The following is a 19,419-nucleotide window of genomic DNA, read 5'->3' on the forward strand; positions in this document are numbered from 1 at the left end:
AGCTAACCACCAGGTAGTGGTCGGTGGTGACCTCCACCCCTCTCTTCACCCGAGTGTCCAAGACATGCGGCCGCAGGTCAGATGAAACAACAACAAAGTCGATCATTGAACTAAGGCCTAGGATGTCCTGGTGCCCTGAGCACATATGGACACCCTTATGCTTGAACCAGAAGCTACAGACTTCTGCAATGTTTTTTTTTACAAATTTTGTTTATTTGGTTTTTAACAGGAATTGCATAGCCATACATTTACAATGTGATACATATAAAACAAACCATACAATTCCCTTAAGTCATAAAAACAAAACAAAAAACACAATAGAACAACCTCTAATCACTCTCAGGCAATAAGAAAAAGTCATAAGAAAAAGGACACACACACTGTCAGGATATTTTTCTGGGATGAACCCAGACACAGCACACACACACAGAGTCAGTTCTTATGGGTGAGTTTATTGAAGGGTGTAGCTGGTGAATGACGTGGAACCAGAGTCTTACAGCTGACGAAGGTGTAGAGCACAGAAGCTGGCCGGCAGGAGGCGTGTAACGTGACTGGCCGGGAGGAACTCAGGAGCCGAAGACTTGTGACCAGAACTTCAGAGACGTGGACTTGAGAACAGGGCATCGGAGGCGTGAGCTTGAGACCAGAACATCGAAGGCGTGAGCTTGAGACCAGAACATCGGAGGCGTTGAGCTTGAGACCTGAACATCGGAGGCGTTGAGCTTGAGACCAGAACATCAGCGGCGTGGACTTGAAACCAGCACATCAGCGGCGTGGAACTGAGACCAGAACATCAGCGGCGTGGGCTTGAGACCAGAACCTCAGTGGCGTGAACTTGAGACCAGAACTTCAGAGGCGCGGACTTGAGAGCTGAGCTGGAGCTGGGCAGTGACTGAAACAAAACACAGTTGGAAAGAAAACACCTCTGACAGGAACTGAGCAGGAGTGAGCACTATGGACTGGCGACGGGAACAGAAAGAGGTGAGTCTTATAAAGCGGTGGAAACAGGTGATGGCAGATCAGGGTTAATTGCTGCCTGACAGGTGACGAGGAGTTAAGGCAAATTAGTGTATGGAGCAGAGCGAGGGAGGGCTGAGTGAATTGCAGACTAAAAAAAAAAAAAAAATGTGTGTGTCATGGTTTAGGTTTTGTCTGTCTTTAAATAGTACAGTTTGTGCCCAGGAAAGTAAATATGGAACAATAAGAAAAGGAAAACCCGACACAGGACACAGGATGAGCAGACAAAAACATACATGAATGACTAGACTGGGACAGAATGGAAATTAACCTGACCAACCAATCGTAGTAATGGCTGCAAGATTTCTGCAAATTTGTCAGAGGAACCCCGTAGTGACATCCTAATTTTTCAAGTTTAAGAAAAATAAACAATATCCCTCAACCACAGTATGAAAGGAGGTTGTAGTGATTTCCATTTAAGAAGAACCTCCTTGCAATAATGGTCATAAAGGACAAAGAATTTTCTTGGGAAGAGGACAAAGGAGATGGCCCCGAAAACACCCCAATCAAAGCACTCTGGGGGTTCGGATCAATTTTTCTGCCAACCACGTCTGATATAACAACAAATATCTCTGTCCAAAAACTCTTCAGCTGGGGGCACAACCAAAACATGGGTATAAGGTTTGCAGGAGACTGTTGGCACCTATCGCAAACTGGGGAAACCGTGCTATAAAATTTAGACAGACGAGCCCTGGTATAGTAAACGTGGTGCACAAGCTTGCATTGAATGAGACAGTGCCTAGCACATATAGAAGACTTATGTACCCGTATTAAGATACATGACCAAAGCTCGTCAGGGATAGACTCTCCTATATCCTCCTCCCAGAGGGCCTTGATTGATGCCAAAGACTCAGAGCGGATCGAAGCTATGCGGGTATAAAGAACTGAAATAGATCCTTTCAGCCTAGGAATGGGCAAAAGCAAGGAGTCAAGGTCAGGTTCCTCAGGCAGCCTAGGAAAAGTGGGAAAATTACTATGAACAAAGCTGCGCACCTGTAAAAATCTGAAAAAATCTCGAGATGGAAGAGTAAATTTGGCAGAGAGTTGTTGAAAGGTAGCGAAGATACCATCTATAAATAAATCCCTAAAGGTCTGAATGCCAAGGTTTGACCAAATCACAAAAGTTTTGTCTGTAAGAGAGGGAGAAAAGACATGATTATTTCCGATAGGAGCATATGAAAACAGGAGTTGTAGACCAAAATAACGCCGAAATTGATGCCAAATCTTAAGAGAGGTTTTAACTACGCTATTATTTGTGTAAGCAACAGTCAAAGATTTGATTGGTGAATACAATAGAGCTGTGAGAGACACAGGTTTTGCCGAATTCGTCTCCATTACAAGCCAGTCAGGAGAGGATGGGCCACACCGAAGCCAGGCTGTCAAAACCCCAATATTGGAAGCCCAATAGTAGTACCTGAAGTTCGGTAAGGCCATCCCCCCAAGTGACTTAGGTCTCTGTAAATATTGTCTAGACAATCTAGGGACCCTCCCCTCCCAGAGAAAATCTGAAACAAGAGAATATACCCGACCAAAAAAGGAATTGGTTAAAAAAATTGGGACACATTGAAAAAGATACAAAAAACGGGGAAGAACATTCATTTTGACACAGTTAATTCGAGCTACCAGAGACAGTTTAAGTAAGGACCAGCGCTCAAAGTCTTCTTTAACTTCCAACAGCAAGGGAGAAAAGTTAGCATTAAATAAGTCCTCATACCTATGCGTAACTCGAACTCCAAGATATGTGAAACTGTCATTGGCTATTTTGAAAGGAAAGCCGTGCAGTGGAAGAGCCCTAGCCGCTGAGTTAATAGGAAACAATTCACTTTTACCCAGATTCAGTTTATACCCAGATAACCGGCAAAGTCTGAAAGCAGGTGCAAAGCAGCAGGAATAGAGTTGTGCAGATCTGAAACGTATAAAAGTAAGTCATCAGCGTAAAGTGAGACTTTAACTTCCAAACTATAACGTTGTATGCCCACAATAGTTGGACTTGAACGAAGCATGATGGCAAGCGGCTCAATAGCCAGGGCAAATAAAAGGGGGCTCAATGGGCATTCCTGTCTTGTAGAGCGATGAAGGAGGAAGTACTCCGACCGAGTGTTATTAGTCCTAACAGAGACCTGTGGGTTAGAATAGAGTAACTTAATCCAAGTCAAAAAAGCTTCACCAAAACCAAACTTTTTGACAATATAAAAGAGGTAAGACCACTCAACTCAGTGAAAAGCCTTTTCAGCATCGAGAGAGATCAAGGCTTTGGGATTGTTATGGGATGAGTCATTGTAAATAACATTAAAAAGCCTCCTAATATTAGAAAAAGAATGTCTATTTTGAACAAACCCGGTCTGGTCTAAGTAAACTACTGTAGGCAAAACACATTCAAGACGCATAGCTAAAACCTTCGAGAACAGTTTATAGTCGGCATTTAAAAGGCTTATCGGACGATAGGATGAACAACAAAGAGGGTCTTTGTTTTTTGTTTTTCAAAAGAAGGGAGATGGTGGCCTGATTAAGAGTCTCGGGCAGGACTGCAATAACAAAAGCATCATTATACATTTCTAATAAGAGTGGTGCAAGTTTATCCCAAAACGCTTTATAAAACTCAGAGGGGTACCCATCAGGGCCTGGGCATTTTCCTCCCTGAAGAGATCGCCCAGCCGCATTAAGTTCTGACAAAGTAATAGGTCTACCCAGGTTAACCGCTGTTTCCTGATCAACAGTAGGCACTTTAAATTTGGCGAAAAAATTATCCAAGTCAGCAACCGTGAATGTTGATTCAGATGAATACAATAACCTATAAAATTTCTCAAAGGCAATGTTAATCTGACAGGGATCTGTCATCACACCTGTGTCAGTTTGAATCTTGATAATCTGACGCAATGCAGACACCTGGCAATTTAGTGTGCCAACAATTTGCTGGCCTTGTCACCGTGTTCGAAAAACTGTGCCCCGGACCGCAACATAAGTTCTGTAGTGCGGTGGGACATGAGTATATCTGTCATGGTTTTCAGATGACGAGCCCACATGCAGATACGATCGGGAAGCAAAGCACAGTTTTAAGATGTTTATTTAGGAAAAAGGCAGATATAAAGGACGGGACTACGGGCAACTCGGCAGGGTCAGAACGTCACGGCTGGAGAGACTGCAAAGAGAAGAAGAGTAAGTGACTTTGGAAGCTGAACCAGGAGAACTATTAGAAACTGCGCTGCTTACCATAAAGCTGGGCGGACCTAACCGGGGAGAAGTAGCGCCGAGGGAACTCTGTGATCCTACCCCTGTTGGTGTTTGGCGGCCAGTGGCTGAGGGCGGCAGATGTAACTGGTGAGGGATCCAGAGCGAGCCTCCTCGGAAGTGGGTGACAGATGGATTGACCAGAGTGAGGGAAGAACCAGTAGAATCCGGGAGGGGGAATCTCAGGCCCCGCTGGGTAACATCCAGGGAGTATGAGGGGTGAGCCAGAGCAAAATCTGAGCGAGAGAATTCTGAAGGTCTGGTTCTTCAGACAAGACGTCAAGGCAGGTGAGTGCATCCAAGCACCAAAAACTGTGACAAAAACAGGGAGATCCAAAATTAGTCAAAGTTCAAAGACGAAAAAACTCACAAGCAGGTTTCCAGGAGTTGGGTCAGAGGCCACGTCGTACCACGACTGGTTAAGGCTCTGGCGTCTTCCATCTGTCAGCGCTCTGCTTAAGAAGCCAGAGGAAGCCGCCTGCAACGAGCCGCAGGTGTGAGCCACGCCCCCTCAGCCAACTAGACACACCTGACGAGTAGAGTTAGAGCAGGACAACACAGAGAACCCTGACAATATTAAATTCGGATTGCAGTGAAAGACGGTCTTTATACACATTTGGGGAAGCACAGGCCGCGTACATATTATCCAGTTGCACAATTTGTCGTCTTAGGGTATTCAACTTCTCATTCCTTAATTTATTCTCGAAATGAATAAAATAAATGATCTCTCCCCTAATAAAAGCCTTCAATGATTCCCAAAGAAGGGAGGGAGAGATACCCGGTGCTCTATTTGTTGTCAGGAAAAAATCTATCTGTTTCGAAATGTAGTCAATAAATCTAGTGTTTGAGAGAAGACGTGTGTTTAATTGCCATAATGGACGGATGATAACATGCCCAATTTAACATCCATCAAAAGCGGGGCATGGTCAGATAAAACGATGGCATCATATCTACCATAGGGCAAACATTGAAACAGAGTCAGGGATCACCGCATTTTTCAGCTTTTTCTCAACAAAGTCCATGGCGAGCGACGGATCTTCAAACCTCTGGACTTGCCCATTTGGAAGAGTAATCCGCAATATTGCCGGGTAGAAAAGACCAAGTTTGACACCTGGACAACAGTGCAGCTCCTTCTTAACTTTAGTAAAGGCAGTCCGTTTTTTGGCCACAGCAGCAGTGAAATCCGGGTAAACAGAAATCCTCCTCCCATTATAAATCAAAGGAGATGCTTCACTAGCCTTACGCAGGATTTCGTTACGTTGTTGAAACATATTCACTCTGGCGACGAAGGGACGTGGGGGTTCCCCGTCCGTAGGTTTAGCACGGAGGGTCCGGTGAGCCCTGTCCAGCGCGGGTTTGTAGAATAAACCGAGTAAATTCTGAAGTAAAGTAGCCACAAAATCCGTTGGGCGGCTTCCCTCAGATCCTTCAGGCACACCGACCACCCGTACATCATTCAGTCTCGACCGTCCTTCCAAACCCTTGCATTTCTTTGACATGGATTCCACCATACCGTTTAGCGAAGCAACAGTTGCTCCAAGGGTTGTTAGCTTGTCATCGTGGTCAGTAGCCGAGCGCTCAAGGTCCGCAATAGCTTGTTCGTGTGAAGTAACCTTAGCTTCCAGCGGAGCAAGAGCAGTCGTAATCTCCCTTCTCACAGCCCCGGACACAATTTCGTCGAATTTACTCACAAGATCTGAGCGCACACCCTCCAGCATCTCCTCCATACGCTTTAGCAGATGCTCATTAGCATAGAATACTGGAGCAGCCTCGGGCTCAGGCGACAGGCGTTGTTTGCTACGGCTTACCTTCGAGGTGTCGGATTTAACCCGGTTTGCCATGGTTAAATAAAATTACCAAAACAGTTTGAGCATAAATGTCATGTAGATTACGTAATGAACTAAAGCTGTAAAAGAAACTTCAATAAATCGTGCTAAAAAAGATTTAAATAGTCACATTCCTGCGGAGCTCCGGCAGACACGTCCTAAATGCTTGACGCTCCCCGGAAGTCCAGACTTCTGCAATGTTACCGCTTCCATAAGGTAAGCATGAATCCTTTAAAATGTCATATAGTTATCAAAAGCTTCTGAAACCCGATAATCAGCCACACAGGCTGTGGCACTTACAAAAGTTTTTTGAGACGCTGTGACACTGACTGGTGACGAGCAGAGACTGTCCATAACATGACCTCAGTCAGAAGCCGATGAGTATCCAGTGAGGGCAGGGCATGTCCAGCAATGCTGGAAGGCTGGCTGTGCACACTAACAATGGAACGAACCTCATGCATGAAGGAGAGAAAGTCTCAGGTGTAGACTTTGAATGGAAAAATTTGCAGTTTTGTTCTAAGATCACCCCTGACTTATCTCCTTCAAAAGACATGTGAGCAATCATGCACAGATCATCCTCAGGTCCAAGTCAAAGTTCAGTCCCAAAACCTCCAAAGGTTTTTTCCATTTTTGCAGAAATATATCCATCCTTCTGTTGTAGTATCCTAATTTTATCAAAACAAGAACATCCAGGATCATTGACTTCCATGTGGTGATGGAGGGGGGCTCATGTCCGACCCACTTCAACATAAGTTTCCCCTGCCAGCATTAGAAGAGTTTCAGTGACGTGCAGTCAGGGGAGGCAGGTGAGGCAGTGCCTCACCAGCCATCATGGAAAGAAAGAAAATATATAATCATAAAGTAATTTAAATTGTTATATTCATCCGGTGGTTTGTACTAAAAAATATTTATTTTTCATGTAGCTTCACCAATTTCGATTTTTATTTGTTCAAAATCGCAGAATTTTCTTATTTTCCCATTCAAATGCTTGGAAGCGATGCCGGTGAGGCAGCAGCGAGCTCTGCCTCACCTTGGATTGCGCAACCCCTGGCTCTGCGCTGGCTGCTAAGCGGAGAGAGCATGTTGCTGTACGGCGTCAATAAAATGGTTTAAACAAATTTAATATGTGAACTTATTTCCAATAATTTAGCTTATGTATATAATGTACAGTGCTTTTTGTCACCAACTGTGTTTGTGTAACGTGTTTCGTGTAATGAGCGATTATAAACGGCAGAGAACAGGTTCGAGGTGAGGCAGGCAGTTCTCTTGCCTCATGGCAGGGGGCGCTCAAGATCCCAGACGTTAGTCTTGCTCACTCCTCAACTGCCGAGTAAGTGACAGCAAGCTAGGCTAAACGATTCGGGAAGCAAGTCAAGTGCAGCGATAGATTATAATAGAGATAGTGATTTTTTTCCTCTCTTGCATTCACCCCTCAAAAACGGTGAGGGATGAATGCAAATCTCCTGGACAGCTTCTCAACTTTTTGGCCGAGAAGGCTCTTGTTGTAACTGTTCCTGAGGCGACAAAGTTGCTCCAGCTTGTGCTCACAGTGCCAGCTACTACAGCGTGAGTGGAGCGGTCATTCTCAGCCCTGAAGAGACTGAAAACATACAGCAGGAACAGGACGGATCAAGGAAGGCTTTCTTCCCTGGCAGTGATCTCCATTGAGACAGAGAGACTTTTAAAACTGAAGAAGATAAAGAGGACTTCTATCGCAAAGTGACGGATGTTTTTGTGCAGAAGGAGCGACGCATGGACTTCATTTATAAGTAAAGGTAAGACAGTAATAACATTTATTTTGTTTTGTTTTTTAAGGAAATGTGTGTTTTGTGAGCTACAGTTTGTATGTGTAAGGATGCAGAAGTGAAACATAACCTGTAAACTGCTGTCATCTATTTGCAAATCTGATTCTGATGACGTCAGTGCCTCACCAGCTATGAACCTCACCGCACGTCACTGAAGAGTTTGTATAATTTCTTCCTACTGTATCAATGAGTCTGAAACACCTCCAAGCAATCTACTGGCACCTGCTTACTTATTGCCTTGCTGATGGTAACATACCGCTGTCCAGAATGTCTTAAATGATGTTACATTCCCACATTCCATGAAATCTTATATCAGGGTCTTACATTTAGGACATTTTGTGGAGACTCCCTTTTTAAATATATTAATGTAAGTGTATGGTGAAATATAGACATTGTGTATGTATGTGTAAGTTAAATTGTAATTCCTTGAATATATTGCATATTGAAATTCTGGATGGCAGCAGTAACAATTTATCTTTAGTTTGGTTTTTTTCAACCATATAATGCTGTCTATGTTCGAGCTATATATCAGACTATAACATTTTTATATAAAATGCTTGTGTTCTTTGTGATCTAACAGAAACTTTTCTAACAGATGAAAGTCTATTATTAGCTTCAAGGAGCCAGCTATTTTAGGAACATAATGTCTGATCTGCAGCTATTTACAGAAATTTGTGTGTGGCTGTTGATATTGAGAATTTAAAGATTCAAATGTTTTAGAGCTTCCATTGTCAAATACATTGTATATTCTTTTCATGTCTGACCTCTGCCAGCTTTTGAAGTTTAATCCCACATTTTGTGATAAGAGTTCTGGGTCATCCAATGTTAATAAAATATTAAGTGAGCTACCTTTAAACATTGTTTTCATTTTCCCCCATGCCTATGTCACAATTTTAATCAGGAAATTGTCTAACAACATCTGGTAATTCATTTGGACATTTCCCTATCAGATTTATTAGGGAGAGCGGTTTACATATTGCTGATTCCAACTCAAGCCAAGGACATTGTGACTACCCATTGATCCACGAGGAGAGGATTCTAGCCTGAAATGCCAGTATATAGTTTTCTATATTGTGTAAGCTCCATCCCCTTGTTCCTTTGGCATTTGCAGAGACACTAGTTTTATTTAGGCTTCCTGCCAGACCAAATAAAATCTGACAAAGCTTTATTTATCACTTTGAAGTCCTCTAGTTTTAAATTCACAAACAGCAGAGACATAGCATACATTTTTTTGGGAGTACGGACATCTTAAGATAAATTCTTCCTACAAATTACAATAGGAGCTTCATCCATCTGGTCAGATTTTCTTAGAGTTCTTTTAATAAATAGTTAATATTACTTACATATAATTGGTCAATTTTCTTTGTGATTATGACTCCTAAATATATGAATCCTCTTGAGGCCCAATGGAGGTTACCTGACTCCGCCAGATAGATTTGCTCCGCATATCCATCTGGAAACCTTCCGTTGAAGTAATTTTGGGAAGGGGCGAAAATACTGGTCAGCTGATTGGCCTATGTTGGTGATAGACGGGCCAAATAAACCAATCAGATTCAGAGCGACGACGAAAACACAACCACAAGCCAAGCTACTCTTGCTGCTGCAAGTAAAGGCTCGTTAGCTCAGCAGAGAAATACTCTGTAATTCCGATAAAACTTGCTCGATAGCCACGCTAACGCTAGTTTCATCGGCTGAAGCCGCCATGTTCTTTAGACTGAACTGTCGCGCTTCCCGTTGCGTCACACCTCAACCCACCTCAAAGCCAACGCTGATTGGACGTTCGTTTGGTGAACGGCTCCAAATTTTCTTTAACGGAGAGTATCCAGACTGATCTGCGAGTGAAACCTTGAAACCTCGCGAGATCAGGATGGTCTCACGAGGCTACAATGGAGGGGCTTAACATATAAATGTTCAGTATTACCACTTTCCCCTAATAGAATTACCTCTGATTTGTCCAGGTTAACCTTATAGCCAGATATTACGCCAAATTCGCAGATAGATTTAATCACAGCTTGTAGGGATTTAGTTGCTCTGTTAATATTAACAGGACTACGTATAGCAGAATTTTATGTTGCATTGTACCAATCGTTAGTCCTTGACTATTTAAGTTTTTTTCTTATTAGATATAGCCAAAGGCTTGATTGCCAGAGCAAAGCAGAGAGGGGATAATGGGCTTCCTTGTGTCTCAGCTAAGTACAAAATGAGCCAATAAGAGAACATTTGTTAAAACTGAAGCATTGGGAGCTCTGTATAGAAGTTTAACACAAGCCACATAATTTGGTCCAAATCCAAATCTTTTCATTACCTTAAACATATGTTTCCACTGCATTCTATTGAATGCCTTTTCTGCATCAATGGAAATAATTGCCCCAGGAGTCTGATTAGCATTCAAATAATGGATCATATTTACAAGCTTGTGTTATTGTATGAGTTTCTTCTTTTAATAAACCCTGTCTGGTCTGCTTCCACTATAGAACTGCTCTAGCCTATTAGCTAATATTTTAGACACAAGTTTGTTGTCCACCCCCAACAGACTAATTGGTCGATATGAAGACATAATTCTGAATTCTTATTTTTCTTGTCTATAAGTCTAATATTTGCCCTATACATTGATTCTGGAAGTTTCATTTCAACAAAGACTTGTTAAAAATTCTCCCTTTCATTATTTTTTAAGAACTCCGCTGGGAAGCCATCGGGTCCGGCACATTTCCCTGACTGGAGTGTTGAAATGACTTTGTCCACTTCCTGTTGGGATATAGGGGATACCAGAACGGTAGCCAATTTCTCTGGTATTCGTGGAAAGACTAACTTATTTAAAAAACAACTTCCCCTAAGCTTTTTCACATCAATCTCAGCTTGATATAAATTGGTATAGAATTCTTTGAAGCTATCGTTGCTGATTATTTGTCTATGATTATTTGCATCCATTACAGCCGGATTAAAGGATTTCACAGGGGGCATCCTTAGCCAGCCTTGCCAATGGCTGGCTAAGGATTTCAAACATGTTTTGTTTAGCAAACAATATTTTCTTTTCTGCCTTCTTTGTTAAATAACAACTTGGTTCTGGTGGATTTGAGTTCAGTTAATATCTCTTGCGTTTTTGTTGAATAGTGATCTTCCTCTGTTTTATTTTATTTTCCAGCCTAAATTGCTCAGCCAAACGCTGCTTTTTAGTATAACTTGAGTATGAGATATATTGTGTATATTATTTAAGCTTTATAACTGTTCCATAATATCCTAGGGCCAATGTTGTCTATCATTAACTATGTTCATTCTGCAAGAAAATTTACTTTCAGCAGGTCTGAGGGACCACATAACCAGTTACAGGTGTGCGGTCCGAAAGCACAATAGGACCAATATCTACCTGCTCAACCGAATACAAAAACATAATCAATCCAGGATGTTGAATGACATGGTTGAGAATGAAATGTATATTGCAGAGAAACGGGACTATGCTGCCTCCATACATCTAAAAAATAAACTCTAATATTATTTAGAAGAGCTTTAGCATTTTTAGACTGATCTATCTGTGATGGATGCCTATCCATTTCAGGGCATAGTGCACAATGAAAGTCACCCCCATAATTATATTGAGACAATCCATAACTGCTAATTGGCAGTATCGGGATGTATAAAATCCTTCATGAACATTAGGTGCATACACATTTCCAAACAAGATGTCCTCGCCATATAATACTCTAACCTGACAGAAGCCAGACGCATGTTGCTCCGCCTAGCTCCACTCACATACATCTGGGACACCGCCATAGGAATTGCCTTTATTGAAGGCTGTGCCTTATCAAAAATTCTTGCATATGATTGGATAAGCCACTTGTCTGTCATCTTTATCGACGTGTTATTTGAACCACTCACACCGAAGCTAACCCGTGACGCTGATGAGAGCGACACAGGAAAAAAAAAATGTTATGTGTTATGTGTTTGCGGCTCTAGAGGCACGCGTTTTATTGACAGTGAGCTGACAGGAAGAGGGGGAAAGACAGGCGGCAAAGCGCCGCGGGTCGGAGTCGATCCCGGGCCGACCGCGTTAAGGACTAAAGGCCTCCTAATATGGTTCGCGCTAACCGCTAACCGCTCCGGGGCGCGTCCCCGTCTGAAGCGGACGTGCCCCGGAAAACAAAACTTGCCAAATCCGGTCGGGAGAAGGGCGAAAACATCGTTTCCACCAACAAAAGCCTTCAGAGGCGTTCTCTGATGTTCTTTTAATGAAACAATATTAGGTAGATTGGACAACACGGAAGAAATAGCAACATCAATGTTAACGCTTGCTTCCTCGACGAGCCGCCATTGCTATCAAAACAGTCTCACGTCATGGTCGCGTCTCCACTACGTCACATCTATGAAATGCCAGCCCTGCGTCCTGACTGGCCAGACCATAAAATTGGTTGGAGAAATCACTTTCAACGGGCGATGTCCCAGATGTATGTGAGTGGAGTTAGGCGGAGCGACATGCGTCTGGCTTCTGTCAGGTTAATAATACTCCCCTTACTAAGACACACCTTCCCTCTTTGTCATTATATGAGGCTGTGACAGTGAAGGGCAACCTTTTGTGTATTAAAATCATTCTCCTTTTATTAGTTGAATAAGATGAGAAAACTGTCCTACCCAATCTCTACAATATATTTTTTTTTTCAATTTCTTTGAGCAAAAATACAAGTAAGATTTACATTGAGATGTTGAGACATCTCAATGTCAAGGACATGCTTGGTTAAAAAATTGCTCAAAAGGAGTAGGTAAAAGTTCAAGAACTTATAAGAACCTACCCCAATTACAATATTCATGTCATGTAACATATGAAGTCTTTTGATAAAAGAAGGCATTACAAATCAAAGCACAGTTACATGAATACAGTGTCTTATTTTGAAAGAATGAATGCTCTTTCTTCTGCTCTTCATCATTTAAATGTGTTTCCTGAAGAAACGCTATCTGAATTTCATCTTTTTTATGAGAGTTCAGAACAGATTTTCTTTTAACCACATTATTTGATCCCCGGATATTCCATGTCCTTATCTTAACTGACATTATATGTAGGATGGATCTTAAACTTTAACCAAAGAAAATTTCAATGACCAGACCATTTCTTCTGACAAAAACAAGAATGACAACATATTCCAAGCAAAATCTTCAACCAAAAGCTTGGAAACTGTAATAGATTAACACAGTTGGTGAACATAAAAACAAGTAAAAAGGAAGGATGATAAAAAGAATGAAATATTCTAAGCAAACCAACTGAGCAGTAATTATTGCTATTAATGGTCCTTAATTGCACCTCTAGACATGTACAAGCGCAATTTCTGGGGGTAATAAAAAAAACAAGCAAAGAAAACTAAAGCCCTGTAACTATTGGCTCTCACTAGAATGCCAAATTTAAGTTATGTGCACATAACTTTGAACGAGCAAACTTTATTTCAAACTTATTTCCTAATCAGTCACACCTGAATGTATAAGTTATAACTGAAGCAATCCAAACCTTCTTTAGGACTCACTCTAAATACAACAGTTTTCCAACAATGTCTATATTTGTGAGGGGGATGCTGGTACCATTAGGGTGGAAGATCTTGATGATCGCTGGATACAGAAATGAGAACTTTATTCCTACCTCACGCAATAATTTATGGTTGTTTGTGGACTCCTTCCTTTTTCTTACGACTTCCAAGGAGAGATCCTGGTAGGACACATTGCCAAACTCGGTGTTGATGGTGCCTTTGATCCGCGCTGCCTGCCGGATCCTCTGTTTATCAGTGTACTTGTGCAGTTTCACCAAAACCGCTCGCAGTCCCTCTTCTCTGGCCGGTCTTGTTGGTGGTCCAGTACAGTCAGCACTATCAATCACGATTCTCTCCTTCGGTTAGGGCTGGGTATCATCTAGGATGAGCCGATTCGATACGATTCTCGATACACAGCTCACGATACGATACGATTCTCGATACGTAGCTCAGCTTGCTTTGATTCCAATATCGATATTTATTACTTTGAATTAATGCTCAGTGATTCAATCACCAAAACCAGCCAAATATTATGTTTATGTTCTATTTATTGATCACAGACATATTGACAGGAAAATAAAGTGCATTTGCTTCAATGCATTTAACGTGTCACAGAAACCAAAAATGTGCCCAAACATCTGATTTTAGGGACAAAGGAGCTTCTAAAATCCTGTCGGCCGTTCCACAAATTCGTCTCACTTGCTCTCCTTCGCTGTGAACTGTAATGGTTGCGCTGTAATAACGCCCCCTAGAGGTTGGGAGGTATATCGATATTGAAAGCTAGAATATCGATATTAAATCGTTTTTAAAAATATCGATATTAATCTTTATATCGATTTTTATGCACAGCCCTACCTTCGGTAGGGCAAGAATCTTTGGCCCTCCACTCTTTCCTTTAGCCTGACAATTGTAATGTTTTGTGTGGGCTGTGGTTTTCAAAACTTTCCAAGCAATCTTGCATTTTCTTCAAATGGGTCTCCAGCATCTCCACCCATGATACATTAATGGACTTAGCATCTTCCAGGTCAGATAATCGTTGCTCTGCCGATCCCAGTCATTCCATAAATCCATCTAACTCCTCAGGTAGCTCAGTAACCGGTTTAATCAAAACAGCCAGCTTATTATCACGTGTTGGCTTCATTAATCCTTTACTATTTTATATACATATAGTCTTGTTGCTCTCTGCTTATCGACATGTTTGTGTGGAGATAAAATGTGCTCATTTGACCCTTGGAGGGAGGAAGTAACTCATGACTGCTGCATCCACAAAGGGGATCATGTGCTAGCTAGAACCGGTTTGATTTATTATGATTGGAAGACAGTGGAAAGGAAGCCCAGATAAGCAGCTGACTGTCTATTATCTCAAATGCAATGTCTTGTAATAATGCAATGTCTTGTGACATTGTTCCCGCATCCTGCTCACATGAAATAAAAAGGCCTGCAAGAGGATGTACCATTGGAGTTGAGCAGAGACACCTTGGAGAGACACTGTGGTGTTCTGTTAGATTTCTAATGGCTCTCTCCCCTTTTGCAAAAAGCTTGTGAAACTTACACTGTCTGGTCTTTCTCTTTAGGAAAGAGATTAGGTTAAGAGATTAAAATAAATCATCAAGCATCTTTGCCACGTTGGCAGAAACACATTCTACTACCGAGCCCTCAGAATATCTAGCTTCTACCTCATACACAATGCTAACATTAGCTTCACTCAGAGTGCTCATTGTAAAAGCTAATGCCTGTTTTGCTAGCATTAGTCCTGGCTTTTCCTGCCTGTTTTGCCATCTTTCTTCTTGGTTGATCCAGGATGTGAAAAAAAAAAGGTGCCGAGGGACATTTTGAAAGCTCAGAGAAGGTTCTCACCGGTGAAATTTTATTTAAATTTTTTTGTTTAGGCAATCCAGCGTGGAGTCAGAAAAACACCCATCTGCTTAGTTCTATGCATCATGTAACCCCCTTTCAGGCCCTATATGCTAGCTTTATAAATGAGACACCAGTTTTAAAACATACATTGACAGTTCCTGTATCTCTCCAACCTTTCAGCTTAAGAACCTTGCTTTCATCCTGGACAGCCCTCTCCATCCTGTCCTTAACTTTCCACATCCTTAACATCACCTGGCTAACTTACTTTCATTTTTGCAGCATCAAGCCAGTCCTTCCTTCAGACTTTTGCCAAACTGGTTCACAATTCCACTCACCTCTCGACTTTAAAATTTTATTTCCCTTCCATTCCCTCCCTGCCCCCCAGAAAACCCTCTATGAACTGCAACTAGTACAAAAGACACCAGCCTGCATCATTGCATCCTCTGCTTCACATCTGTAGATTAACTCCACTGGTTGCTGTCACATTGAATATAAATCAACCCAATGAACATACAAGGCCAAACACAACCAAGAATGGTCTCTTGGGGCAGCCATGGGATGAATTGCCTCATCTTTTTCTCCCTGGTGTCCAACAACAGAGACGTTAATTCTGCTGGCTCCAGACTGCGACGCGTGAAACATCTGTGCCAGGTTGGTCCGCAGAAACTTCAGCTGGAGGTTTGTCAGCATAATCAGCATCTTATCACAGGCATCCAGGTGAAAGGTGTTGGTGTGTTTTTTTCTCAGCTAATCAGACAGAAAATAAAGTGCATCTAACACAGTGGTTCTAAAATGTTTTCATGTTGCGATCTCCTTTGAAGAAAGAAAAAAATTCAAGTGCCCCTATCCTGACAAAATGGGTCGTAATTTTTACTTTTATCATTACATTTGGAGCACACCCCTCTATTTGAGAAGCACAGATCTAACGTAACACCATTTAAGAGCAGACTGAAATGGTCAGTCCATAGCAGTTCTCTGTGGTCCAGTAAAGGGCTGGCAGCATAGTCATACTCAGGAACAAGCACAAAGTTAGGCATTGGTTCCGCATGAGTGGTAGTGTCTCCAACATTGCTGCCAGTGAATGCATCTGAGGAAAACAGCAGTAATTAGATACTGTATTTATTGGTTAATAGCGTTACTAAAAATATTACCATACATTAAAAAACATGCTCGTGAACAGAGTTTGTCATTATTTGTGCACTCCTAGTGCAGTAGGTCTTGGTGATATCACAGTAAATTGGGCTAAAGTCTGGGCTATTTCTGCCCTGTGATGAACTCTATCGCCCATTGAATGCTGGAGATCGGCACCGGCACCCAGCAGGGATAAGCGTGTAGGAAAATGTATGGATGTATGGACCGGGCTATTTCTTTTTCCTTGCCATCAAAACCTCTGCCAACTGGCACCAGAAAATTGTATTATTGGTCTTTCTTCATCTGGAAACAGATGCATACAAACATCTTACGGGCGCAGTCATGATGAACTGGTTGAACTCGCACAGCTGACGATACAGCGATCTGATTGGCTGAGCAGCAAAACTCGAATCAATGAAAATCAGTGCCTCCAAATCCGAGACCATGGTCTTGAACCGGAAAAGGGTAGAGTGCCTCCTCCGGGTTGGGGAGGATGTTGGGGAGGATGTGTTGCCCCTAGTGGAGGAGTAAAGTAAAGAAGACCCCAAGTATCTTGGGGTCTTGTTCACGAATGAGGGGAAGATGGAGCGGGAGATCGACAGGCGGATTGGTGCGGCGTCTGCTGTGAAGTGGGCGCTGTACCGATCCATTGTGGTGAAGAGAGAGCTGAGCCAAAAGGCGAAGCTCTCGATTTACCGGTTGAACTACGTTCCTACCCTCAACTATGGTCATGAGCTTTGGGTTGTGACCGAAAGAACGGTCCGTAGTGTGTCTGGGCTCTCCCTTAGAGATAGGGTGAGGAGCTCGGCCATCCGGGGAGGACTCAGAGTAGAGCCGCTGCTCCTCCACGTCGAGAGGAGCCAGTTGAGGTGGCTCGGGCATCTGGTTAGAATGCCTCCTGGACGCCTCCCTGGTGAGGTGTTCCGGGCACATCCCACTGGGAGGAGGCCCAGGGGAAGATCCAGGACACGCTGGAGGGACTATGTCTCTCGGCTGGCCTGGGAATGCCTTGGGATTCCCCCGGAGGAGCTGGCCCAAGTGGCCGGGGAGAGGGACATCTGGGCCTCCCTACTGAACCTGCTACCCCCGCAAGTGCAAGTGAAGACGTGGGAACATTGGTGTTTTGAGATCACTGCTATGTGTAGCAACTTATCCAAGTGCAAAAATGTTGCCCCCTGACAGTTCATATGAAAAGTCATCGTACAGATTCTGGCCTACGGCCTACATGGCATTATGAACGCTTTGAAATACCAGGACATTTTAAATGAAATCTACTCAAAAATGGTTTAGCACAAACTCACAAACTCAAGGTCCTCCCATGACCATCTCAGTCCCCAGACCTCAACCCAATCGAAAACCTGTGGGGCGAGCTAAAGAGGAGAGTGCATAAGAGAGGACCCAGGACACTGGATGATCTAGAAAGATTGTGCACAGAAGAATGGTCAAATGTTCTCCAATCTTGTGAAATGTTATAGGAGGAGATTAAGTGCTGTGTTGTTGGCAAAAGGGGGTTGTACAAAGTATTAACATCAGGGGTGCCAATAATTGTGGGACACATGATTTCACGTTGTTTATTTTCTAAATGTGTGATTTTATTTTTATCACCAAAGTAATCTACTTAAAGGTTGAATATTTCTCTTTTTTTGCATTTGGGTTCTATGTTGTTTAAAAAAAGGAGAATTTCTAGAAGTCCTCGACCACATCTTAAACAGGGGTGCCAATAATTGTGGAGGGCACAATTATTGGCCCTCCAGCCCACATACCTGTTTGTCTCACTAGCATCTGCCGTGGCTTCTTCAAGGGAACGTTGTAGCCCAACTGTTTCTCTGAGTAAAGAAGCAGTGGTGTTGGTTTCTTCTCAAAAAAGTAAAAAGAGCAGGCATATGGACGTTTAGGTGGATTTTTTTAATTCAGCGCCTTTAGCCAGGACCAGAAATCCTCATCTTTAGATGGCGGTGGGAACAGGTTATATGCTTCTTCCAGTTATTGTGATACTTTCATTATGAAGGAGAAACAGCTAAACACAGAATATCAGTCAAGTCCTAAAGCAAAATATATAGAAAATTGTCATAGTTTAGTACTGTATTGGTTTTTGCTGTTGTTGTTTTGTTAGTTTTGTGTTCTGTTTTTGCTCTTTGCTCCAAGTGTTTTGTGTCTGAGTGGTTTCTCCTTTTTAAAACAAATGTGATCAATAATGTGTATTCATCAAATAAAACTGATTTAAAAGATAGAAAATTAGATTGAAAATCTTATTATGAAACAACCATCAACAAAAAATAGGGTTTCAGAAATCGATAAACTATAATCTGTTTAGGCATATTGGGATATGGTGTTACATTGTTGGGTGCAGCTTACCTATACCAGTGTTGGCGCTCACCACAAGCATGGCAAAGTCAGGACAGTAGCTGGTTAGACCAAAGACTGTGGTCTTCAGGTATTTGTGGTGACCAGCCAGGTCGATGAAGGTGATCATTTTGGATGAGTTCTCACAGATCTCTTCAGATGTCCGAGATTCACTGTAGTTTACCACCTAAACAATACGAGAGTATAAAGTTGTTGTTAGAATCCTAAAACATCAGGGGCTTAGCCCAGCTGAACAACCACTAAATAACCAATCAATAGTGGCATCATTTTTAAGTAGTAGTAAACATTTTGAACCAGCTATTTGGCTAAGCACAGGATCTTTCCAGTGTCAGTGTAATAATGACTGCAAGTAAAATCCTTTGAATTCTTAATTTTACCTTATTTTATTCAATTAATTTAAGAAGAGACTTATTCTAAATTCCTTTCTAACAACCATTCTACTGCAATAGCTCAACTTCAACAGTGTAAACTTTACAGAAAAAGTTTTAGCATTTATTGCCTAATACTACGCTTTCTAGGAGTCAAGTGGTTCCGCCTCGTCAGTGTTTCTACTAAATTATTCAGGCTAAAAAAGGATCCTAAAGGTTTTAAGCATGGTTTGGTAATTCAACAATATCCAAAGGTAGAATAGACACCCGAGCAAAATCCTTTTTTAAATCAGAGCTCAATAGTCTGAAATATAACCCC

At 42.2% G+C, this 19,419-nt stretch overlaps 1 protein-coding gene across 4 annotated transcripts in view; it reads right to left on the minus strand.

The window, feature by feature from the left end:
• The window catches only part of LOC105922918 (GTP-binding protein 2-like), a 245,600-nt gene that overhangs the window by 92,471 nt on the left and 133,710 nt on the right, over positions 1-19,419 (minus strand). For all 4 annotated transcript variants that reach the window (XM_036134215.1, XM_036134214.1, XM_036134213.1 and 1 more), the window contains one exon: positions 18,724-18,898. In XM_036134215.1, coding sequence (XP_035990108.1) covers positions 18,724-18,898 — 175 coding nt within the window. The remainder of the gene's footprint in view (positions 1-18,723; positions 18,899-19,419) is intronic.

This window comes from Fundulus heteroclitus, unplaced genomic scaffold (assembly GCF_011125445.2).
Source record: "Fundulus heteroclitus isolate FHET01 unplaced genomic scaffold, MU-UCD_Fhet_4.1 scaffold_77, whole genome shotgun sequence".
Taxonomy (NCBI): domain Eukaryota; kingdom Metazoa; phylum Chordata; class Actinopteri; order Cyprinodontiformes; family Fundulidae; genus Fundulus; species Fundulus heteroclitus.